This window comes from Mirounga leonina, unplaced genomic scaffold (assembly GCF_011800145.1).
Source record: "Mirounga leonina isolate KUSES-001 unplaced genomic scaffold, KU_Mleo_1.0 Mir_175, whole genome shotgun sequence".
Taxonomy (NCBI): Eukaryota; Metazoa; Chordata; class Mammalia; order Carnivora; family Phocidae; genus Mirounga; species Mirounga leonina.
Genome location: NW_023270453.1, coordinates 23,253,472 through 23,278,317, shown reverse-complemented (window position 1 = coordinate 23,278,317; position 24,846 = coordinate 23,253,472). Strand labels below are relative to the sequence as shown.

At 50.0% G+C, this 24,846-nt stretch overlaps 1 protein-coding gene across 4 annotated transcripts in view; it reads right to left on the bottom strand.

The window, feature by feature from the left end:
* The window catches only part of PDPK1 (3-phosphoinositide dependent protein kinase 1), a 79,347-nt gene that overhangs the window by 34,292 nt on the left and 20,209 nt on the right, over nt 1-24,846 (bottom strand). For all 4 annotated transcript variants that reach the window (XM_035022021.1, XM_035022018.1, XM_035022019.1 and 1 more), the window contains 5 exons: nt 11,304-11,570; nt 7,652-7,694; nt 7,263-7,400; nt 2,616-2,760; nt 1,492-1,589 (listed from right to left, as the gene is read on the bottom strand). In XM_035022021.1, coding sequence (XP_034877912.1) covers nt 1,492-1,589; nt 2,616-2,760; nt 7,263-7,400; nt 7,652-7,694; nt 11,304-11,513 — 634 coding nt within the window. In that variant the 5' untranslated portion in view covers nt 11,514-11,570. The remainder of the gene's footprint in view (nt 1-1,491; nt 1,590-2,615; nt 2,761-7,262; nt 7,401-7,651; nt 7,695-11,303; nt 11,571-24,846) is intronic.

Below are 24,846 nucleotides of genomic sequence, written 5' to 3'. Positions count from 1 at the left end.
ACAATGCTTATGGATATGGGTTACACTGTATCCACAAAAACAATGTTACTGTGCGATAGGAATGAATCAAGTAGATCAAGATTTCAGGGCATCTCACAAGTGCCCAAAAGACTTCCCCAAGGTGGGAAGGCGGGAAAGGGAGCTGCAAAAGGCAGGCGAGTGGCACCAGGACTGAAATTTGTTGAGAAATAAAAGTGTCTTCCTTGATTGCAAGTTTTGTTTTGGCTCCACAGAGTGGTGCCCTAGGATTCTCAGAGAAGTTCCCAAATCCAAGACACAGTTCTTGGTGATTCAATGAGTGTCTGCACAAACAGGAAGGCACTAACTAACAGAATCTTCACAATAATCCTGAGGGTGAAAACACGGGGCTGCAAGAGTACCTGGGAAGCAAAGATAAAGCACCCTGTGGAAAAGAATTCACAGAGGCCCAGCCAGATGCAGCTGGGAGGAGGGGACCCCAGGTATCAGAGCCTGGTAGCCGCCCTGCGTGCACCCGCTCACTAAGGGGGCCTCAGTTCAATCTGAGGCAGACAAGGCCTGCCTGGCCGAGCTAGAAGGCTCTCCCACTGCTTCATGGGGCTTACAGCTCCCCTCTCCACAGGAGGGCAGCTGTAGCGAGGTGGTTGCTTCCATCTGAACCCAGTCCTTCTCTCTCACGAGTCCCCACGAGCCCTGGCAGAGGCGAGCACAACGCCCAGCCTCGCGGGCCAGGCTCAGGGTGGCTCTGTTCGGGACACGTGTCCTGACTCAAGGTTCATTTTCAAGGTCCCCAATGGCTAGCCAGGACACCCCAAGGGACTCTTCTGGCCCACTTTACTGTCAGCAACTCCTCCTCAGGTGATGGAGCGGCCATGATGCACAAATCAACACCAGGAATTACCCTAGGGGAACAGTGATTAGGAGGGTTTGTAATTATAAATGTGCACTTGAGCAGCAGATTAAACGTCAGCCCCCACTTGTTCTGTAATTTCACAGAACTTCACTATGATCGGCGTGCCTGATCAACTACACACAGGGGACGGGGAGACAGGCAGATGGCGGGGACTGGGACATAGGGACAGTGCTCTCACAGTTACAACCCACGGTGCCAACACGGGAGGGCTGGGAGCTGACTCCACAGACCCCACGCTCCCGCACAGAAGACCAGGAACAAACGTGGCACCCTGGCATCTTCTAGGACTGGGGAGGCTGAGCCGTAGCGGACACTCCCAGGCGCTCACAGGGACCTGGGACACCAACATGCAGAGAGGGGCTGGCAGACCAACCACAAACCGCCCAGAAGAACCTTCCCTCCAGCCCAGGTGCAAATTGCCCAGGCCTTCAGACAGAGCCACCACGGAAGCCAGGGCCTGCCCCTGTGAAAGCTTAAATGTCTACTTTACAACAGCAAAGGTATGACTAACATGTCACTGACAACGAATATAATGCCATTGAACACATTTCTAAGAAGCTGTTTTTGATCTTAAGCAATGAAACAGGGCACTCACACACCTTGTTTACTCTCCGGGGATAGTACTTTTGCTGTTCCGAAATCTGTGATCTGGATGTGCATGTCTTCATTTAACAAAATGTTTTCTGGTTTCAGGTCCCTGTGAAAGCAGATTTTGTACATTTGAGATGAAATATTTAAATAGCAATGTTATTACTCTTAAGTTTTGCTGAAAACAAATGAACTGATTAAATACTTATAATCTTAAATAAGTAAATACATACATACATACATACTTACAATCTTTATGGACTAACAACCAAGAATGCAAGTCTAGAAATAGAAAGTTCACACTGAACAAATATCCAACTGCATCTAATGAGTAGATTCAAACTACATTACTTCATAAATGCATCTGTCATTTTCAATATACTTTTTATTAAAGTGTAAGCCATCATTTTTAACCCATAAAAGGAAGATCGTTGAAACTTATTGTGGTCAGATAATCATTTCACAATATATATAAATCAACCACCATCATGTTGTACACCTTTGACATATACAGTGATCAATGTTCATTGTTTCTCAATAAAACCAGAAAAAAAGGTTAAAATGTTAAATTTTGTTATGTGTATTTCACCACAATAAAAAACCATCCGTAACAGGGCGCCTGGGTGGCTCAGTTGGTTAAGCGACTGCCTTCGGCTCAGGTCATGATCCTGGAGTCCCTGGATCGACTCCCGCATCGGGCTCCCTGCTCGGCAGGGAGCCTGCTTCTGCCTCTGACCCTCCCCCCTCTCATGTGCTCTCTCTCTCTCATTCTCTCTGTCTCAAATAAATAAAATCTTTAAAAAAACAAACAAACAAAAAAACATCCGTAACAGCAACAATAACAAAAGAGCTCATACGAACACTTTCGATTTGACAATATCAGAGTTACGGAAACGGAGATCAGAAAGAAGCGCGCCCGCGAGCTACAAGGCGGGGACTAAAAGCACAAGTCGGGACAGCCCAGAGCACCACCGGCCACCAACTTCACCTGGTATTGGGAGGCCCATGAGTCTCAACATCAGGTGACATCAACTTCTCCTTAGTTCTCACAAGGAGGCCTCCCACCCCTCCAGAAAAGCCCACAGAGCTGACCCCGAGGCCCGGGGAGCAAAGCCACAGGCAGCTGGTGTGATACCTGTGAATGATGCCCTTGCCATGCAAGTACTCCAGAGCTGACACCATCTCGGCCGTGTAAAACCGGGTGCACGTCTCATCGAATGAGCCAATTTTGCGAATGTATTTAAGGAGTTCTCCATTTTTGGCATAACTAAGACCAAAGTCTAAATATCGCATTGTTAAGGAAGAGCACAAAAGTCATTTTTTTAAGCTAACCTTACAGCCCAACAGGAATACTTTTAATTCATGAAAACCAAAGGTACCCGTGGCCTGAGATAGTGGTCCCTCTTCAGGTCAGACCCTGCCGTGATCAAACCCACAGCCGCCAGGGCTGATAGGACTCCCTGGCCCCAGCCCCAGGCCCGGGCCCCAGGATGGATTTCTCCCCAAGAACACAATGACACACACCCCTTGGCCTGACTGCTCCTTCTGGACCCCACCATCCTCAAAGGCACCCAAGGGCTCAAGGAAGGGAAGCCACTAGAGAGAGTGGCCAGAGCCCATGGCATATATGCCTCTTAGCAGGCCTTAGCAAGGGGAAGGGGACCCTCCATCCTAATCCAGCCTCCAAACCCGCACCACAGTGGACAGACAGCATTTACTGAGCACCAACTACATTCCATGGTGTGCTAAGAGTCAATTCATATAAAGGTTTTTCAAATGCATGCTCCTGTCCAAGTAAAAAGTAACAAGTCTTATAAGACAAATACCATTTTATTATCTTCTTGAGTCTATCTATTGGCCACCCGCTGGGGAGAGACGCAAGGAACACAGGCATCTTTCCCTCGGACACCACTGTGCTGTGATGTGCTTGTATTCTCCCTTCCCAAAAGGATTACAGACTGGAACAATAACAGATCCCATATGACAGCTTCCTCTTGGAAGCACCAAACATCTGCACCTATAAATGGAAACCTACAGGTACTTCACAGCTCCCTAGCAGCCAAGGGACACAGTGACAGGAGTCCTCACTGTCCTAGGTAGTGGCTCTGAGGGCAGGAAGGGGTGGCCGGTGCTCAAGGTCTTCCATCTGGCTTCTGTTCACCAGGGCACTGCGGTCTCCCACCGAGGACAGAGTCTGATGCTGCAGGCCAGTGAGGACAAGCCCAGGATGGAAGGGACCAGCGACCAAAGCTGTCCAAACCTGTCTCTGATTCAGCCCCACCTGTGGCCACCCAAGCCCTTCCAACTAGGACAACAGGAACCTGAAGCAAAAAAATACACCTTACTCACAGGGAAGGAAAGGGGTCCCAGCCAGACCCCTTCACAGCTCGCCCTATTCTGTCTTCTCTGCAGGGAAGGCTGGTGTCCGTGGACACCTCCCCAGCGGCCTGCAGATTCTGGCCTGTCTGACCCCAAAGCAGCAGCTTGGCACTGGCTGGGCCAGCAGCCCCACCTGGACTAGCCATGAACCTCAGCACTGAGGAGAGCTTAGGAGCCTGCAGTAGACTTAAGGAGGCTCGGCCTCGGCACAGGCACAGCGCCTCCCTGAGCTTCACGGGGTTTGCCCCTTATCTGACCACTCCTTGAGTTCCTGTTTCCTGGGTGAGGGACACTTCTAGTTCTCCGCTCAGCTGTGAAGCTAAGGTGACCAAAGGTTCTGAACATGACAACTGTTGAGGGTCCCGGCTCCAAGCCCGTGTTGTCTCCAACCACACACCTTCCTCATGCCCAGAAGTACTCTCTCACACCTCCTGGGTCCACTTCACATCCTAGAACGTTTCTCCCTCTCTTGGCACAGCCAGTGGCCCAGGGCAGCAAGGAGGAAGCCGTTCTCTCCCATGACGTGGGTGAATTCCTGGAAGGATGAGCGAAGACCAAGCCTGTGATAGAGCCCAGTAAGCTCAATGCCTGTGCTTGGCAGAAGAACCTGGCCCGGAGAGGTTAAGCAACTGACTCAAGGTCACAAAGCCAAGGAGGATCAGAACTGGAGCACAGCCTCCTAAGGCTTAGAGCACTACTCCTGTCCCCAAGCTGCAAGAGGGGACACACAATGATAAGCAGCCAGTCAAGGTGGCCCCAAAGGTGAGACACTGAGCAGCCATGAAGAAGACTCTTCAATGTCCTCGGGGCCATAAGCAGTGACGGCAGAATGGCGGGGACAGGGGTGATGCAGAAGCCAGGCAGAAGCATACATTCTCTAACCCCTAAACAAACCAACAAGGAGCCCCCTTTCTGCCCTACACGCCTCTAGCTATGAGATCACTTTACTGCTGCCCCCTGAAGGCGGGACCACTGGGCAGAACCCACTGTGTGTGCTGCCCCGACCCCCTCACCACTGTCTCCTGAAATCCCCTCCCCACCCCAGAACAACTTGTACAGGGGCCATTCCACAGGGCAGACCCAGGCCCTAGGTACTCGGCCAGCAGTCCGCAGCACCTGACCTGGCCTCCAAGCACCCCGCTACTGGAAACCAGCTGGCCCCCCCGGCCCCTGAGGTTTGTCCTCCGCTCACCGGCAACACCCTGCCTCCTGCGTGCCAGTCTCTGTGTGGGGGTGACCCGGGCTCAGGCCTCGGAACTCTTCCCTGCTGAGTGCCCTCCAGCGGCCAGCCAGCCAGCCCTCAGTTTGCATGCCACCCTGACTCCTCACTGAGCTCTGCCAGCAAGCACCCAGCAGCAGCCGGCGCCCACAGATGCCCCAGACGCCAACGCCACACACACCTCCAGCCTGGTCTCTCCCGACTCAGTCACAGCACCCCTGTGCACCCCGACCCCAAGGCCCACCCAGGAGCCACCTTGACTGCACTGCCCTTGCCTGGCTCACTTGCAAGAGCCTTCAGTGCAGCACCAGCCATTATCATAGCAAACGGCTGCTCTGCTCCAGCCCCTCGGGGCTCCCTGCACACTCAGAAGAAAATCCGTAATTGCTGCCATGCTCCAGGGGAGGAGAAGCTGGTCCCTGCCCAGCCTTTTCACTCCAGCACAGAAGCACTCCAACCCTAGCTCTACCCAGGTCTCTGGCCAAAGTCCACGTCCCTGCAGACCACCAAGCTACAAGAGCAGCACCTCCCTTCACCCTCTTACCTGCCCTCACTGCCCTTGCTCCCTCAAGTCTACTCCACGGACACTAATGGTCTGGGTGTGTCTAACTCCACAGAATGCAGACCCTCTGAGGGCTGAGCCTTGGTCACCTTTTCACCAGCATATCCCCATGACCTGGCACTCAACAAGAACTTCTCAGTAAGCAAAAGAATACATTTGGCTGACAGTTGACGAGGCCAGAAAATGGTGCTGAAGGGGGAACGCGATGGAGCAAAGTTCTAAACCAGAAGAATCTGTGTAGAGAGAGGTAGGGAAAGCCTGGGGGAGAGGGGGTGGAGGGGGAAACCAAGCCCTTACGGGGACCAGCATTGCGGGTGCGCAAGCTGAGGACACGTGAGGGCTGAAGGGAAAGAACGAAGGCCAAGACTGAGGTTTAGGCCTGAACAAGCCCCGAGGCAACTCCATTTGACAGCTGACCTCTCTCAGGGGAGCAGAAACCAGAAGAGCATCTGCTGGGACTGGGGACAGAGTTGCTGGGGCACAGAGGGGCTGGGGAGGTCCTGGTTGGCAAAAACTACAGGAAAGGGCTGTGGAGTGAGGAGAAACTGGACAGCCAGGCCACGTGATGGGAAAGCCCTGGGACAAGCTAGACAACACAGTGTGGCCTACCCTGGCCACCATGGTGCCCTGCCTGCCCTGCTCACTAAGGAAAGGTAAAAGAAGGGAAAAAACATTGCTCCAGGGGTTAGTGGAGAAATCAGGGAGCAGAAGAAGCAATCAGTGAGGTGTGACAGCCTTGCTGGAGAGCCAGAGGCACTGGGTGCTCAGAGCTATCCACAGGCAGAGAGCAGACTGGGGCGGGGGCCACGGGGAGGGCGGAGGGGAGGAAGAAGGGAGGGAGGCTGGAGGGCCTGGGGAGGACAGTGTTCTGGGTACTGTGGGAAAGAGTTTAGGCTCCTGAGGGTGGCTCCCTGGACTTCTCACTTGGGGGCTAACCCTGGTAAAGATGTCCCTTCCAACCAAATCCCATACCCCTGGGCCAAAGAGGGCAGAGAGGGGCCCTGGATGCCCAAGATCCTTCTTCCTCCCTCACTTCCCTGCTTTGAGCAGAGGACTTGACACTTGATGGATATTCCAAGGATACCAGTTAGAGGAATAAGGGAATGCCTTTGAATAAATGTCCAGCAACCATGGAGTTAAAATAATAATAATCCTTTAAATACAATGCTTATGAACAAAAAACCTCAAAAAAGGTTTGTGATGATTTCTTTTGAAGTAACATTCTACTTCAGTGAACATCAGCAATCCCAGGGGCTCCCAAAGCAAAGTGATGTGAATTCATTCGTATTTAGAATATGCCACCCTTGGGGCGCCTAGGTGGCTCAGTCGTTGGGCGTCTGTCTTCAGCTCAGGTCATGATCCCGGGGTCCTGGGATGGAGCCCCGCATCGGGCTCCCTGCTCCGCAGAAGGTCTGCTTCTCCCTCTCCCACTCCCCCTGCTTGTGTTCCCTCTCTTGCCAAATAAATAAATAAAATCTTTAAAAAAAAAAAAAAAAAAAGAATATGCCACCCTTGTCCTTTCCAGGGAAGGAACGACTTGTGAAAATACACAATGGGGTCATGATTCAACAGTATGGGGTCACCGGTGTGATTTCAGAAGGCTCTGACTGTTCAAAGGATACACAGCTTTTCATCATCCTGAAATGTGAAGTAAAGTTTAACAAAGAACGGGTGATCCAGGCGTGACATCACGTCTCTCTCTCTGGTTACATACGGGACCTTGTTCTCTTTGATAATGTGACGTTTCTCTAGAATTTTAACTTAAAGTAAGAGAAAAGCAAGTTACTACGATTGATAACGGTAAAAAAAAAAAAAAACTCATAAAGGTAACTGATACAAATTAAAGTTTTTCACAAAATCTACCCACCAGCTCTGTGGTCTCTAAGACCACCAGCGTCCCACCCCTGAAATCAGCATAGAACCTCCAGGTGCTAGGCAGCATGGCAGCCACGTGTCAACACATGACCTACCCTGCATCCCAGACACACAGCCCCCTGGACTTAGTACTTACTAGCATATTCCCTTGAGGTTGCCAGTTCTCGGGCCAGGACAACCTGGTTTGGGAAGAAAAGGGGGAAAGAGAAGAGAAAAAACACTCAGTATAACCCGGGCATCGACTCTCACCTTGCAGCTGACCACACAGGCTAACGTGCCCCCACCATGAAATTACATTTAAATATTTGAAATTACATTCAAATATACTGGTCCTGTGCTAACAAATTTGGCTGGATGTTAATAATGAAATTAATGTGTTCCAATAAACAGGAAATGCATAGATCAATCAACTGCCTTCAGAAGGTTCTCCATCAGCTGCTACATTCCCATGGTGCAGTGAAGTATAGATTCAGGAACATCTTGGACTAATATAACCCTCACAAACAGTACAAAGAAACAGCAAATAATAGCTCAGATGGGTCCTGGGAATTCCTTCAAAAAATAACTTTTAGAATATGTTCTCAGTATATGTTCATTGTAAAGCCACCCTGAGTTTGGGCTTTTTCAAATAACTGTGACCATACATTTCAGTTGATGCTGCACTCAGGTACACTAAGCACTGTCCCTGCCATCAAGGGCACAAGAAGGCCCGTGGGGCTCACAGAGAGCGCCTCCCACCAGCCGCACCTCCTGCCCGGGGTGCAGTCCCACTCTTGGTGGACTTTCTCGGTAGCACACCTAGGGCTTGTACTCACACTCTACTGGGGGGACAGAGAGCCAACAGGGCACAGCACAACATGGAAAAGAGATTTCTACATGAGCAACCCCTGGACACAATTGAGCACCAAGTTCCACATGCCAGATGAGGCCAGTTGGCTGGGGAGCTGAGGCAGCCCCCACCTACCACAGCCAGCTGAGGCGGATGATGCCCCTCCTAAGACACGTGCAGGAAGGACGGCCTGAGGACCAGAGTGCAGATGGAAACCTGCCCAAATCCTGGGGGATCCCTGGGCCTCCAGGGAGGACCTCTGGAGGCCACAGGTCATGTTCATCCCATTACAGAATTCTCCAGGAGACTCACCAGAAGTGATCCTGGGAAAGCACCATGTGAAACGCACTGCAGTGATTAAGAAGAATGGGGCTGGATTATATGTGCTCAAGTGGAAAGATCTCAGAGATCTTTCTGGAGGAATACACTTATGTGGACTGTTCTCAAGCACTGGGAGGTGATGGGGAGGGGCTGGGGAAAGACACCCCTCCCTAGGTTATGTGTTTATGAAATATTACATTTCTTCACAGAAGCACGTACTAGCTACCTAGTAGGAAAGGGCAAGAAAAAAACTATTAGAAAGTACTAATAATTGGGTGCCTGGGTGGCTCAGTCGTTAAGCGTCTGCTTAAGGTCATGATTCCAGGGTCCTGGGATCGAGCCCTCCATCAGGATCCCTGCTCCGCGGGAAGCCTGCTTCTCCCTCTCCCACTCCCCCTGCTTGTGTTCCCTCTCTCGCTGTGTCTCTCTCTGTCAAAAAATAAAATCTTAAAAAAAAAAAAAAAAGAAAGTACTAATAATTAATGGGATCCTTTCTGAAGGAGGTACTTAGGAAATCTTTCCGTTGTATGAATTCAACATTTCACATGCAGGTTTCTTTATGGGCACAGGGCAGGGAGTATCCCTCTTCCAGGCAACAAGGCATGACGCATCCCTCCACGTCACAGGGGCCAACAGCAGAGCCAATCTGGACGTCAAGATCATCCCCAGGAGGCCAGGCAGCAGCAGGCCAGGCCTCCCCACTCTCCAGGGCCAGGCTCGGCCAAGTGCAGATCCTGCCCAGCCTGGGAACGGCCGTTTGTCCTCCACCCTCCCCTGGAAATCTAATTTTAAGTGGTCTCTATTTCAGGAGTGATGAAAAAGACCTGAGGGTAGCACATATAACCTGAGACCCAGAGCTGCAGGATGCCACACAGCGCCAGGAAGGAGCCTCCAACTCATGGTGCTTTTCCCTGGCACCTGGGTTCAAAAGGCACAGGGGTGACAAGAACTATAGCCGGGGCTTTTCAACATTAGGAGGGCATCATCCAGAATGGGTGGTGCCTACTTTCACCCGCTGTGCAGACCCACGGACAAGGGGGAGTTTCACAAATAAGCCCTCATTTACTAGTCAGGATAAATGTCCATGAGGTAAAACAGAGGAGGGAGAGAACACTACTTCTCTTACCGGACTATTTTAAGTAAATGTGCAGAACACCCAGGTTCTTTTCAAAATGGTTTCTTCTTTCTTTCTTTCTTTTTTTTTTAAGATTTTATTTATTTATTTAGACAGAGACATAGCAAGAGAGGGAACACAAGCAGGGGGGGTGGGAGAGGGAGAAGCAGACTTTCCGCTGAGCAGGGAGTCCGATGGGGGGCTCAATCCCAGGACCCTGGGATCATGACCTGAGCCGAAGGCAGATGCTTAACGACTGAGCCACCCAGGCGCCCCTAGTTTCTTCTTTCTGAAAGGATCTGTGAGGACCAGAACTACTGGGTACTATCCTCATAGCTGAAGATTTTTATCACAAGAGCACAAGTCTTTCATAATTTAAACAGAAACTGCCAATAAAAAATCTAAATTAAAAATGTAAGGGGAGGCTCCTGGGTAGCTCAGCTGGTGAAGCATCTGCCTTTGGCTCAGGTCATGACCTGGGGGGTCCTAGGATGGGGCCCTGCATTGGGCTCCCTGCTCAGCGGGAGTCTGCTTCTCCCTCTGCCTCTCCCCGTTTGTGCACACACACTCATGCTCCCTCTCTCTCAAATAAATAAATAAATAAATAAAATCTTTAAAAAAAAAAAAATATATATATATATGGGGAGCAAAAAGTTAACATTGATTAAAACTAAGTTGAGAATATGGGTGAGCTATAAAACTTCATGTTCTTCTTTTTATTTTGCAACATTTCATGAATGTAAAAAGAGAAAAGGGAAACATGTTTCACATAAGGTTTCTTCCCAGAGGCTGGGCAAGAAGGCCCTGGCCATTCACAGGGCACGCTGGTGCTTGGGTCTCCCCCAAGCCTGTGCAAGCCCCCGGCCCCATCACAGCCACGTGGGGCTCCCACCTCAGCAAAGGGGCTGCTCTGAACCTTCATTTCTTTGCTGGAAAAGGAAAAATGCCACAAGACAGGCACAACTCACTCAGGTAGCAAACAGAGGTACTGACTGAAACCGAGGCCACGAGAACTCGGAGGCCAGCAGGTCTGGGGCTGCACCTCTAGCAAGGGTCAAGGCTGTGCTGTTTTATATATTGTTTTAAATAACAGAGAAATAGTAAAGGTTGTTAAATGTTTCCCAAAAGCTCTGAAGAGATATTGATACTGACACTTCCAAACGAAGGGACAGAAAAGCTTCCTAAGACCTTGCTAATGGGACACAAGGACACAAGATGGAATCTGTTGATGACTGGTTAGAATAAAAATTAACTGCATCAAAAACCAAACCAAAACAAACAGAAAGATCAACAGATAGATGCCTTTTAAAGCTTTCATCTACAAAGTCACTGCTTAGGTATTTTAACCACGTGATTTACTTGGTGGTAGGCAGCCCCAAATCACCCTCAAAACCGGAGTAGAACCCTGGAGGGGCCTGAGACCCTCGCCTGGGGAAGAACACCGCCCTGGTAACGGGGTCCCCTAGCTACAGCCTTCCCAAGGAAAATACACTCGTTCAAGAAAGAGCAGCGGCAGGTACTCACTGTGGAAAAAGAGCCTTCACCAAGAATTTTCCCAAACTTGAAGTCTTCAGGCCGTTTCTTCCGAGGCTGTGGTGGCGGCTGTGTGGTGTGCTGCAGTGAGTTGGTGCTCGGCCGGGCCTCAGCCGCGGTGCTGTCCATGGTGGGGCCCTGTCTGCTACCACCGCTGGGAATGCCAGGGGCTATGCCGGACTCAGTCTGGGTCCTCACCATTGATGGGGATGGGCAAGCACATAACACCACGCTGGACTGAATTGGAACAGTGTCATACTGGTGGACACAGGAAAAAGAGGTAAGACTCAGAGTGGCTCACTTTTCCTAAATGTATGAACTAAAGTGTTAACACCAAGTACAGGGCAAGCCATCTGACATTCTGCCACGGGGTTCAGGCCACTGTTCTCCTCTCCTAAGTCCCTTCCCTGCTCAAATCCCAGCCCCACCCCTCGTCCCATGTGCCCAGCAACCCCACCATCCAGCTCCTATCTGCCCTCACTCTCCTCCGTCAGCACTGAGTGAATCTCCAACCACCCCTGCCACAGCCAGTTGGCCTTCCCATCACTGCCCAACCTCAATGCCACCTGCAGCCAACACCAGCCCACAGAGGAAGCCAGTCCAAACTCTTTGGCCACGGTGTTCGCATCCAGAACTCCTTGCCTAATCACCTACCCACACCTCATACAAAGCTGGACACACAGAAGGTACTAAGGGCTTGAACACACAGACTGACTTAAGACTGGATCCCACAACTAAATAGAATTTTAACCTAACAGTCCTAGAGCATGAAGTAGAATTTCATGGAAAGAAGACTCCAGGAACTGTCAGCTACACATAAGAGTTACAGCTGAGGGTGCCTGGGTGGCTCCGTCGGATGAGCGCCCGACTCTTTGAGCTCAGCTCAGGTCATGATCTCGGGGTCATGAGTTCAAGCCTGGTGTTGAGCTCCCCACTGGGTGCGGAGCCTATTTCAAAAAGAAAAAGTTACAGTTGATAAAAATAAACAAGTTTCTCAAAAAAGACAGCAGTGGACTAACTGCTTAACAACTGGGAAACTACCTGATCTAGAGCCCACCTGCTCACTTCAACCAAAGTTACCTCCAAACCAGATAGAGTGTTAGGTTTTTAAATTACTCAAGTTCAAAATTTAACAAATTTTAAAAATTATTCAAGGGGCGCCTGGGTGGCTCAGTCATTAAGCGACTGCCTTCGGCTCGTGTCATGATCCTGGAGTCCCGGGATCGAGTCCCACATAGGGCTCCCTGCTTAGCAGGGAGTCTGCTTCTCCCTCTGACTCTCACCCCTTTCATTCTCTCTCTCTCTGTCGTTCTCTCTCTCTCAAAAATAAATAAAATTTAAAAAAAAATTATTTAATGGAATCCCTACTAACATCCCAGCTGGCTTCTTTGCAGAAATTGACGAGCTGATCCTAAAATTCACATGGGACACAGAAAAGCCAAATAATCTCAGAAAAGAACAAAGCTGAACAACTACATTATCACACGACCTGATTTCAAAGCTTACTACAAAGCTACAGTAACCAAGACAGGGTGGTCTTGGCACAGGACAGATGCAGAGAAGAATGGAATACAGCTTAGAAGTGCAGGCCTAGAGGGTGCCTGGGCGGCTCAGTCGTTAAGCGTCTGCCTTCAGCTCAGGTCATGATCCCAGGGTCCTGGGATCGAGTCCCACATTGGGCTCCCTGCTCGGCAGGAAGCCTGCTTCTCCCTCTCCCACTTCCCCTGCTTGTGTTCCTGCTCTCACTATCTCTCTGTCAAATAAATAAGTAAAATCTTTAAAAAAAAAAAAAAGAAGTACAGGCCTAGATGTCTACAGTCTACTCATACTTGAGAAGGGCACCATGACCCTTCAATGAGTAGGGACATTCTTTTCAACAAATGCATAGCCACACACAAAAAGAATGAAATCGAATGCCTTTCCTGTATCATATACAAAACCTAGTTCAAATGTACCAAAGATCTACATGTAAGAACTAAAACTATAAAACTCTTAGAAGAAAATCTATGAGTAAATCCTCCTGACCTTGGCAATGGCTTCTTAGATATGACACCAAAAGCACAAACAAGGAAAAAAAAAAAACACAGATCAAAGGAACTATACCAAAATTAAAAACTTCTGCACTTCAAAAGCACCATCAAGAAAGTGAAAAAACAACCCATGGAATGGAAGAAAGTATGTGTAAATCACGTATCTGCTAAGGGACTTGTATGCAGAAGACATAAAGAGCTCTTACAACTCAATTAAAACACACACACACACACACACACACACACACACTTAAAAACCAGGCAAGGGATCTGAATAAACATTTATCCAGAAAGACACATAAATGGCCAATAAGCACAAGATGAGATGCCCAACATCATTAGTCATTAAGGAAATGCACATCAAAGCCACGAGGAGGTTCCTCTTCACACCCACAAGGGTGGCTAGAATCAAAAAGACAGTAACAAGTGTTGGTGAGGACGTGGAGAAGTCAGGACCCTCACCCACTGCTCTGGGAATGTAAAATAGTGCAGCCGTTTTGGCAGACAGTCTGGCAGTTTCTCAAAAGGAAACAGGCGCCATATAAGCAAGCAATTCCACTCCTAGGTGTATACCCAGGAGAAATTGAAATCTATGTCTACATGAAACCTGTACAAGAATGTTCACAGCAGCATGAGACCTAACAACCCAATGGTGAAAACAACCCAGATGTCCACCAATGGATAAATGGATAAACAAAACATAGTCTAGCCAAAAAACTGAGTATTATTCAGCCATTAAAAGGAAGTACTGATACACACTACAACATAAATGAACATGGAAAACATTATGCTCAGTCAAAAGGGCCAGACACAAAAGGCCACATATTGTGGGATTCCATTTCCATGAAATATCCAGAAGAGACAGATCCACAGACAGAAAGCAGATGAATGGTCATCAGGGGCTGGCGGGTGAGGGGTCTGCTAATGGGTCTTGGGTTTCTTTTTAGGGTGTTGAAAACGCTCTGGAACTAGATTGTGATGATGGCTATATAACCTTATGACTACACTAAAACCCACTGAATTATTTAAACAGGTGAACTGTACAGTATACAAATTATGTCTCAATAAGCTGCTAACAATAATTATATCACATATGACTGCATTCATTTATATACAAGAACTCATTCAAATTTATACACCATTAAGACTTTAGGTGAAGAAATGGACAAAGGGTAGGCACCAAAAAAACTCAAAGAACCAAGAGACGAAAATGTGCAAGGTATCCAAAGACAATGGCACTGGACATTTGTAATTACGGGAGAGGCTAGAGGACAGACAGACAAGTAATGACGATTAAATATGTTCACAACACACAGGAACACCAAATGCTGGCAAGGCCAGGATAAAAGAGGGCACCTCTCTAACTGTGGCTGGCACCAAGAAACCCATGTTTTCTAGAAAGCAATTTGGTAATTTGTGAAGAAAGCAATGACAGAACAGTTGCCAATGAGACACAAAGAAATACTACAGAGACGGGAGAAGAAATAGTAAAAATTTAGGTGGGCATTAAGAAAGGATTAGACAAGGGCGCCTGGGTGGCTCAGTCGTTAAGCGTCTGCCTTCGGCTCGGGTCATGATCCCAGGGTCCTGGGATCGAGCCCCGCATCATGCTCCCTGCTCGGCGGGGAGTCTGCTTCTCCCTCTCCCACTCTCTCTGCCCCTCTGCCCTGCCCGAGCTCTCTACCTCTCTCTCTCATTCTCCCTCTCAAATAAATAAATAAAATCTTGGGGGAAAAAAAAGGATTAGACAGTCTCAAAGTTAAATCAGAAATATATACAAGTTCACCCACAACCACAAAGAAAATTGCCTTTCCCAGCTCTGACTCTGAAGTGTTCTAGCAGTGACATCATGAGCCAACCCACCACCAGATTGTTGGAGAACACCACAAAATGAACCCGGAGCATCCAGACTGCTTTTAATAGTATTCCCCATGAAAAGAACTCAGGAAAAAAAAAAAAAAAAAACGCAAACAAAAACAACACAGGACAGCAGTTAACACCATGTCTAAAAATGAGGAGGCCCTCACAAGTGTCTGTGGTAGGAGGAAAGGGTGGGGAAGCTGGCCTGGAGCGGCTGTCACTAGCCAAGCTGTGACCCTGTAAACCCTAAAAAGCCATTAGTAAGTATAGCTAATCAGAATAAGCCAAAACAGAAAGATCCTGAGTCTGTAAGAATATACACAGGTGATAAGAAGTCTATCAATACTATAAAAAGGCAGGTTGATTACAATGAACATTTCATTTTATAAATCTGAATAACTAAGGGAGTGGTCTTACAGAGTCTGTCTCTTGTACTGTTTGTTCATAAAGGACAAACATTTCCTCTCCATTTAAACAGGGACACACAGGGAACTATGAAGAAACCAGAGGCCTGTAGAAAGTGTGCCACGAACAGGAAGGACAGGTGGGCAGGTAGCCAGTACTGTGCCCTGGGTGACAGCTCAGCCATCACAAGAGGAGAGCCGAAGGAGAAGCTCATCTTGAGATGCACTAAGCACATGAAGTCCAAAACCAATCTAGAGAGACACGATGAGGGCAGAGGCAGAGAGGGCAGCAGCAGGGGGCAAGAGGCAGGAGCCCAGGCAGCCCCCACAGTGCTGCTTGAGCCCCTCTCCCTGCAGCAGGCCGGCCCCAGGAAGGCTGGCTCAGGCAGGGTCGGCCCTGAAGACACACCAGGCCCCAGCTCCCAGCCAAGGGATCACCATCAACGCTGGGGCCGCACCACAGCTGGGAGGAGGCAGGCCTCTGTCACGTATAGGTCTGTGGAGAGCACGAGAACCGCAGGCAAGGTGCAAGCCTACCTTGGAGATATTGTGGGTTCAGTTTCACCACTGCAATAGAGTGAATGTCACAATAAAGTGAGTCAAATAAACTTCTTGGTTTCCCAGTACTTAAAAAATTATGCCTACCCTCTACTGTAGTCCAATAAGCGCCCAGGAGCATTATGTCAAAAAAAACAATGTCTATGCCTTAAATAAAAAAATACTTTATTGCTAAAAAATGCTAACCATCAGGAAGTCTAGCTAGCTCAGTCGGTGGACCATGAGTTTGAGACCCACATTGGGTGCACAGAGCTTACTTTAAAAAACAAACAAACAAACAAACAACTATCATCTGAGCTTTCAGAAGTTGTAATCACTGATCACAGATCACCATAACAAATATGGTAATAATGAAAAAGTTTGAAATGTAAGAATTACCAAAATGTGACACAGAGACACAAAGTGAGCAAATGCTGTTGGAAGAAAAGAACTGACTGACTTGCTCAGGGTTGTCACAAACTTTCAAGTTGTTAAAAACACAGCATCTGTGAAGGGTAATAAAGTGAAGCTCAATAAAACGAGCTATGCCTGTGACCAGTATGAAGAAATTACCCAAACACCCAGTATCAGGGAAACATTTGAAGAATGACTAATTGACTTTGTAAAAATTACCTAAGAGAATCTGAGTTTTTAAATGTAGTAGTACACAGTACAAATGTGGCCAGCGGGCTAGGTCCTCTAGCTGGACAGCGAGTTGAAGTGCACCATTTATGTATGGAAAACGGCTGTTTTCTTGAATGCTCTATGGCTCGGCAGTAAGCCAAGTGTGCCTCACATATTTCATAAATACTCCATCTCACAGGAGGTACCAAGGATTGGACCAAGCTGAGGAGCAGTCAGTACCTTAATGGTTTGTCCCTTTATAAGCAAAGCATGTACCATTAACAGAAGCATCATCAAATTCAGTAACTTCCCCCCAGAGATGAGCAGGAACTTCTCTGTCCTCCGAGGCAGTTAAGTGGGGAAGAGTCACAGTCGCCAGGCTAAGGCCCATCAAGAACTATGACAGGCCTGGACTGTCCTCACAAGCCAGGCCAGCTACACTGGCAAGCAACGGCTGTGCACACAGAGCCCTGGGCGTTCACGGGACTCCTGGACACAACCAAGGGCACGTGCTCCCTGGGCCTCCAGGGTCATCCCGGGTGCAGACCCTCAGGTGCAGGACCGAGGAGCAGCTGGACTGTGTGACTTAAAGGATACACACAAGGGAGGGGAAGTGGGAAGGAGCCAGCACTTCCAATAGCACAGTCCCGGGCAGGACAGCAGTGCTGTGAACTAATCTGGCCACAGGGCCCCATGGGGGATGGGAGAGAAGAGTACGGCCTGTCTCTGTCATGCCCGCCCCCCCACCTGTTCCAGCTACTGTGTAAATCAGATCAATGTGGCCTCACCTAAAATCACCTGTGTGCCCAGTCTGCTGTCAAGCAAGGCTCAAGGAGACAGCAGAAGAGACGCATGAGACCATGACACACACTGCTTTAATTCAAAACCAACAAGAGAAATACTGACCAAAATCTCAAACATGAAGTTAATAAAGAATGAAATGTGACGGGCTGATTCATGGACCTGGAGAAATGTTAATTGTGCATGGACAAGATTCTGGACTCGATGACAGTTCCAGTAAAGGCACTGCCACATCTTCACTTGAATGGTTGGGCACAGGTGGGGGACAGCCCAAGGCTTCTTCACAGGGGGCAGAACCTCAGTCCTGGGAGGTGCAGCAGGTGACATCCAAGAGCAGTGAAGAGTTTCCCAAAGGGTCAGCCACTAGGCCCGAGGAGGCTGGGCACTGCAGGCAGCAGCTGTCCACGGCCACAGAAAGCCAGGGGGCCCTGGAGACCTGGGCAGGACAACCCCCACCCAGCAAACTGGCTGTTCTGGGGACAAAGGACCCTGATAGCAAACATCCTGGGAGGGATGATAAGAATGATTACACTGGCTTCAGGAGCACTTAGCAAGAAAAGCTGTCTTCAGCAGACTTCCTGACCGCAAACTGACCAACGGCAACACCAGTCCCCCCCCAAACAATGACCAGGTAAGTCTGATGGGACTCTAGTTTACAAGCATGTGTTCCTGAGAGCTTTCTTTCATCAAAGTGGTGTCTATGGTCGTTAAAAGGTCTCCAGAAGAGATTCTCAAAGGAGAGCACTGCCCACCCCCCCAGCAGGCCCCACCCAGGCAGAGCGGCCATGGAACACCCCTCTGCCGGTTCCCAGGCTCTGCGGCAGGCTGCTGGCCACGCTGTGTGGTGCACTGGGAACTAATGGGCTGGGTTTTGTTTCTTTCTTTTTTTTTTTTTAAAGGTTTTTTTTTAAGATCTTATTTTTTTTTGACAGAGAAATAGCACAAGTAGGCAGAGAGGCAGGCAGAGAGAGAGGGAGAAGCAGGCTCCCCGCTGAGCAGGGATTCCCTACTCAGGACTCGATCCCAGGACCCTGGGATCATGACCTGAGCAGAAGGCGGATGCTTAACCGACTGAGCCAGCCAGGCGCCCTAATGGGCTGTCTTGATGGATGCGGACCTGACCCAACAGACCCTGTGACCCAGAGCAGCACGTGGCCTGGCACTGCTGAGGAAGTAGAGCGTCACACTGGAGAAAACCTGCTCCCTTCCTCTCTGCCATCAGTCCACATGTGAGGACGGTAAGCACCACAGAAAATGCCCAGGCCACCTGAGCAGGTGTGAGAGGAGAAGTGCCATTTCAAAGTCAGGAGGTGTATGCATTCTGCTGGGAGTGGCAGAGGGAGAGAGACAAGACTTGGACTGCGACCAGCCACTCTCCCGCACACCTGCAGTGCCAGGGGGCTGCCCCGTGTCCACACACGGGATGTAGGGGACTCCAAGCCTGAGGCTGCAGCAGCCCAGGGCCAAGAGCACCAGGTCGGCCCACATGTGCTCCCAGAGCTCCTTCCCAAAATGAGTGCCTGTTCCCTGGCCAGAAGCAGTGAGCATGAGAACAGCCTCCGTCTCTTGGCTGCCCCAACATGGGGCTCATTCTGGGAGTCACCAAGGCCACACTAAAGCACAGCCTGCTACGGGGGAGCCGACCCCCGTGAGCTCCTAGTCTTAGGAAGTTTGCAGCCACTGACACATCTTCCATCCCAGTGGTTCTCATCTAGGCTGATTCTGCCCCCCAGGGGACGCTTAGCAATGTCTGGAGACATTTTGGGGTGCTAACTGGGGGAGGGAAAAGGGGTACTGCATCTGGTAGGTAGGTGCAGAGATGCTGTAAACACCCCACAATGAACAGGACAGCCCCACAACAAAGAATGATCAGGTCTGAGTGGCAACAGTTCCTGGGGGAGAAGTCCTGCTCTATTCTGGCAAACTCCATGCTCCCCTCCCCAGGAAGAACCCCACCAAGTGTTCAGTGACCGCCCCCCCTGAAAGCATGCAGCCCTCAGGGAGGCCCCGTGGGGCATGAGGCCCTGCAGCCACCTCTTGGAGCAGGAGGGAGAAGGAAGGACAAGGACCGGAAGCTGGGATCCACGGAGAGCAGCAGGTATACCCAGTCTGAAAAAGGCATGTTAACAAACCCTAATGCCGTGTTTGGGAAACAACAACAAACTCCCATGACCTAAACAGTATACAGGGCAGTGCTGATGAGGCTTGGCGGTGAGACTCCCAACCAGGGGTGTGGCTTCACACCAAGCAATACCAGACTGGGGCAGAAGAAAGCACAGCACCAACGTGCTCCCAGCTCTCCCGAGCCCAGTGGCAGTGCAAGGAAGAGGGGCCAGTAGCTGCTGCGGGAACTGGAGGAGAGGCACAGAAGGGGGTGGGTACACCCCCAACGGGTGGGTGGGGGTAACAGCCCACTCCCTCAGCAGCCAGACCCACATTCAACTCTCAAGAGGATAAGAACCGCAATCCAGCAAAGACGCCCGCATCTGAAATGTGTCCGCACAGCCCCCTGCTCTCGGGAAAGCAGCCCACTGCTCCAACAGCAGCTGCGAGGCCTGGGCTGGGGACGAGCCCTGGCTTCTTATTCAGTTTCTCCAGGGCTCTGGGCTCAGCTGGCCAACACACAGGTTTTGGCTGGAACTCTGCTTGACAATGCTGTTTCCAAATGCCAGCCTTTGACATTTCACCTGCTGTAAGATTATACTCAATAATTTCTCTGATTTAAGATTTTTTTAAACTAATGAAATAAACTCTCAACTTGGAGCTGGAAAAGTAAAAACAGCTAGAAGCCCACTCTGAGTGCCATAAAGAACACCATTTATTCCATGGTAAAGCAGGCATATGCAAATAAGAACTCATCCAGCCAGAAGTGGCACATGAGAGAGAAGCCACTGAGCACGCCAGACCTGCAGCCTCTCAGCCTGTCCCAGAATGACAGCTCCCGGAGGGAGGCACCTCTCTGGGAAGGAGCTCCCCCTAGACAGCAGGTAAAGGGGCCTGGGATCGAGCCCCACGTGGGGTTCCCTGCTCAGCGGGAAGTCTGCTTCTCCCTCTGCCCGTCCCCCTGGTCATGCTCACTCTCTCTAAAAAATGAATAAAAAATTAAAAAAAAAAAAAAGACTTACAACAATCCCACACATTATTCTTACCACTGTACCCCGCAGGTGGTCTAGGACTGAGATCTTGGGCAGAGAAACACTGTGTTCTGTATACTTCACAGAGACTGTCATGAGATAAAAGCTGAGCCCCGCTTTTCCCCGCCTGTAAACACGAATGCACCTGGTACTCTTACCTTTCCTGGCAAGTTCACCCTGCCCCAAAGCACAATTCCAATGAAAGGTTGGAAGGCATTAATAAGCCTCTCCTTTAAGAGACCCACAGCACCTTAGTATAAAAACTATTTAGTCGTCTTCCTGTATTGTTGGTAGCTGGCTGAAACCATCAGCCTGAGCCAAGCCGTGCCGTGCCTGCTTTGGTTTGGCAGGTACCGAAGTAGAAGGCTTGGCCATGGTAAGAAGAGACAAACAGGGCGCTTGCTCCAGAGATGGAGACACTGGAGGGTGGTGAGTGGCCCTGAGGCCAGGCTGAGCAGGGGCGGGGAGAGGACACCAAGTGCCTCCACACAAACCAGCAGGCGGCACACACAGTCACAACCACCACCCCCTCTACCTCTCATTCCCAGGGCCCCACTGCCTCCCCCCCAACCCACCACCCCCTGGCTCAGCAGATTCTGTTGTTTGCCACAATTTAGAGCACATGCAGCAACCCCTGTCCTGGGAGGGTAAGGGGAGCTCCAAGACCTTGAACCCACCAGTGCAGACAACTCAGGCTGTCAGGGAGACTCCCATAAGTACACCTTACTCTCCAAAGCCACGGATTCTGTGTTACTTCATAGGAACATATGTGCTCATTTTGCTCATCAGTTTCCTTTTTTTTTTTAAGACTTTATTTATCTGACAGAGCGAGCGTATGTAAGCGGCGGGGGGGGGGGGGGGGAGAAGGGGGGGGGGGACAAGCAGGCTCCACGCTGAGCATGGAGCCCGACTCGAGGCTCAATCTCACAACCCTGAGATCATGACCTGAGCTGAAACCAAGAATCAGATGCTCAACTGAATGTGCCACCCAGGCGCCCTGCTCATGAGAGTTCCTTAAAGAAGGTCAATTAACTACTTTATTAATTCAATAAACATTACCACTGTGCTTGCAACCGTCCAGGGACATGGCCATAAGGCAGATGTGGTCCCTGCCCCTAGGAAGCGACATCCCGACAGGGTAATGGGCCTGATGTCATTTACGAAACTGGCTGGCCAAAGCTGGGAGGGTGGCCACGACAGAGATGGGCCAGTGCTGGGGGCACGAAGTAGCCCAAGCAGATCTGTGGCTGCCATGGGGCTAAAGCGTGAGTTGGCAGGAGGCTTGGTGGAGGGAGTCTCTCAGGTGCTGGGAGTGGCCTCAGGTGGAGAGCCAGGAAGGTGCTGGCAGCTTAGATGGGGCTGCACAGCAAGGAAGAGAATATTCATGTACAGAAAGTAAAATGTAATGACAGCTAATCATGTATCACATTTTTTAAAAGACTTATTTATTTTAGAGAGAGAGAGACAAAGAGAGAGCATGTGCTTGAGCGAGGGAAAGGGCGGGTGGGGGGGGGAGAAGAGAGAAAGAGAGAATGAGTATCTGAGCTCGGAGTCTGATGCAGGCCAATCCCATGACCCTGAGACCATGACCCTGAGATCATGACCTGAGCTGGAACCAAGATCCGGCTGCCTCACCGACCACATCCCCCCCACCCCGGGTGCCCCGCATGCATCACACATTTTAAAGTTTCACTTTCCTCTAATGTTTCAGATTCAAAATACAGCAGCTGTCACGAGTCAGAAAGAAAAGCAAGTCATTCTGAAATCAACATCCAAGTGAAGTGTAGAAAGAACTCTGGATTTTTGAGATGGCGGTAACAGATGCTGTAAGACAGACAGACAGACACACCTGCTTTGCCATTATGTGCTTTACGTCAAACGCCAGAGCCCCCCCGCAGCTTCAGCGATTTGAAGCAAATGCAGCCCCATCAAGACCACAATGCTTTACGCACTTCACCAAATGTTCACTGAGTACCTACTATGTGCCATGCACCGCTCTACGTATTGGAGATGCAACAAAGAACACAGCCAAGCCTACACCCTTAAGAAGGCTACATTCTGGGGGGTCCTGGGTGGCTCAGTCGGTTGCGTGGCTGCCTTCAGCTCAGGTCATGATCCTAGGGTCCGGGGATCGAGTCCCACATTGGGTTTCTTGCTCAGCAGGAAGCCTGCTTCTCCCTCTGCCTGCCACTCCCCCTACTTGTGCTCTCTTGGTTCCCCCACTCTCTCTCTGTCAAATGAATAAATAAAATCTAAAAAAAAAAAAAAAAAAGGCAGCTACATTCCGGTATGGCACACAGACACCCCAAAAAACAAATAACAGGTAGTGCTGCAGTGTTGGATGGTGATAACTACCATGAGAAAAGAACAGCCAGGAAGGAAGACAGGACTATTTGAGGTGAGTAGCTGTGGGATATGCAAATTTAAACACAGAAGCCCTTACTGGGAAAGTGACATCGGAGCAAAAACTCAAGGAGATGGGGAAAGCCCCAAGAAATCTGGGGAGAACCTTCTCAGCAGAGGACTGGCCATTGCAAAGGCCCTGAGGCAAGAGCACCTCTAGACTCAGCAGCCCAGTTTGACCCACAGTACAGGCCACCTCCAGACAGAACCCCTGGGTGCCAGGAAGGGACCTCAGTACCCCTGAAAAATCCCTTCTGGGGTCACTTCTGGTAAGCTCTGGGTACCTCGAAGTGCAGGGGTGGGAGCATGAGAAATGGGGCTGCCCAGAAGGGCCCAAGCATCTCCTGAACCAGAGTGTGATGCTACCCTAGCCCCAGCTGTACTATCCTGCGTCAGCCCTGGGCTCTGAGATGCTGGCCACCAGACCTCTGCTACTCTGGTGTCCCCTCTGCTCCAGCAATTATGGGCACAATCACATAGGAACCTGTCATGGGCAGCCTTCCTCCTTCATGGAAATCTGCAATTTCCTTCCTGTCTCAGCCACCGCATGCCAGCCAAGCACCTCAGTGCAAGACCCAGCTCTCGGGGCCCCTCCCTGACGGAGATGTTTGTAGGGTCAGCTAGATGCTCGTGCTTTCTTTTCCCAAAGCTGTAACTCACCGGCATGAATATGTTCTAGTGATGAAGTTTACTTCTGTAGCTAAGATAGCCACAGTATGACTCTTTGAAGCTTTTAAGCATCAACTGTAAAACAAAAAGCCTAAGAGAAAAGCCCTCTTCCAGTGTGAAAAGTCCAAATGTTTATTTGTATAATAGCTGTTATTCTTAACAGCTAATTTTTTTTTTAAACGTCTCGAGGTGGTACTTAAGCAGCATAAACAGCATGGAACCGGTCTGCCACAATCTGGGGGAAACGTGCTGACTGGTGGCCTCACAGGGCGGGTTCTGGTCCCGAGATGCCCCTTCCAGCTTGCCAGCACTCCGCCCTGTGGAGGCAGCACAGCCCGGGGATCGCGGGTGACCCAGGACCTGCGCTGAGTCATTCCCTCCCAGCACAACCCAGTCAGCTTGCCACCCACCTGATGACCCAAAATTGTGGTAAGTAAATAATTTTGGTTACTCAATAGCTTCTGAAATTGAAATTTCTAGAGAAATTTAAAGTAACAAAACCCTAGTTATGCCTGTCCCGCATCCCCATCCTCCCTAATAAAATGAAGCTGATCACAAGAAAAGTTCTCAAGAACACAGCCCTCTGCCTGGTCCCATGGGCACCATGTCACCATGAGAGTTATAATCACTCGCCTTTCCTACCCACACGTGCATACCCCAAGTCCAAGCCCCTCACACCCAAGGAATGGCTGGGCGCTGCGAGCTGCTTCGCCAGCCTCACAGCAGGGGCCGGCCTACATCAGTGCTGCCCCTCTCCTGCCAGGAGCCCCCCCACGGGCACGCCCAGCCCCGACCGTTCGGCCCCTACTTCCCAGTACCAGCACCCCACCATCTCCCCCTCCCTCAGAAGAAGACCCCCTTCTGTGTTTCTCTCCCCTACCTCCTGTGCGGCTGGTGAGGACAAGCTTCAGTAACTGCCTCACCACTGAGAATGGGAAAGATGTGTCTGTGGCGAAGCTTGCTCGAGAACGAGGAAGGACAGCTGTTCTCAATTGAACTGGCTACAAGAATCAGTGCCACTGACCTCTGGCACCTTGAAGCCTCTGGAAAAGGTGTCACCATGTCCCCCCCA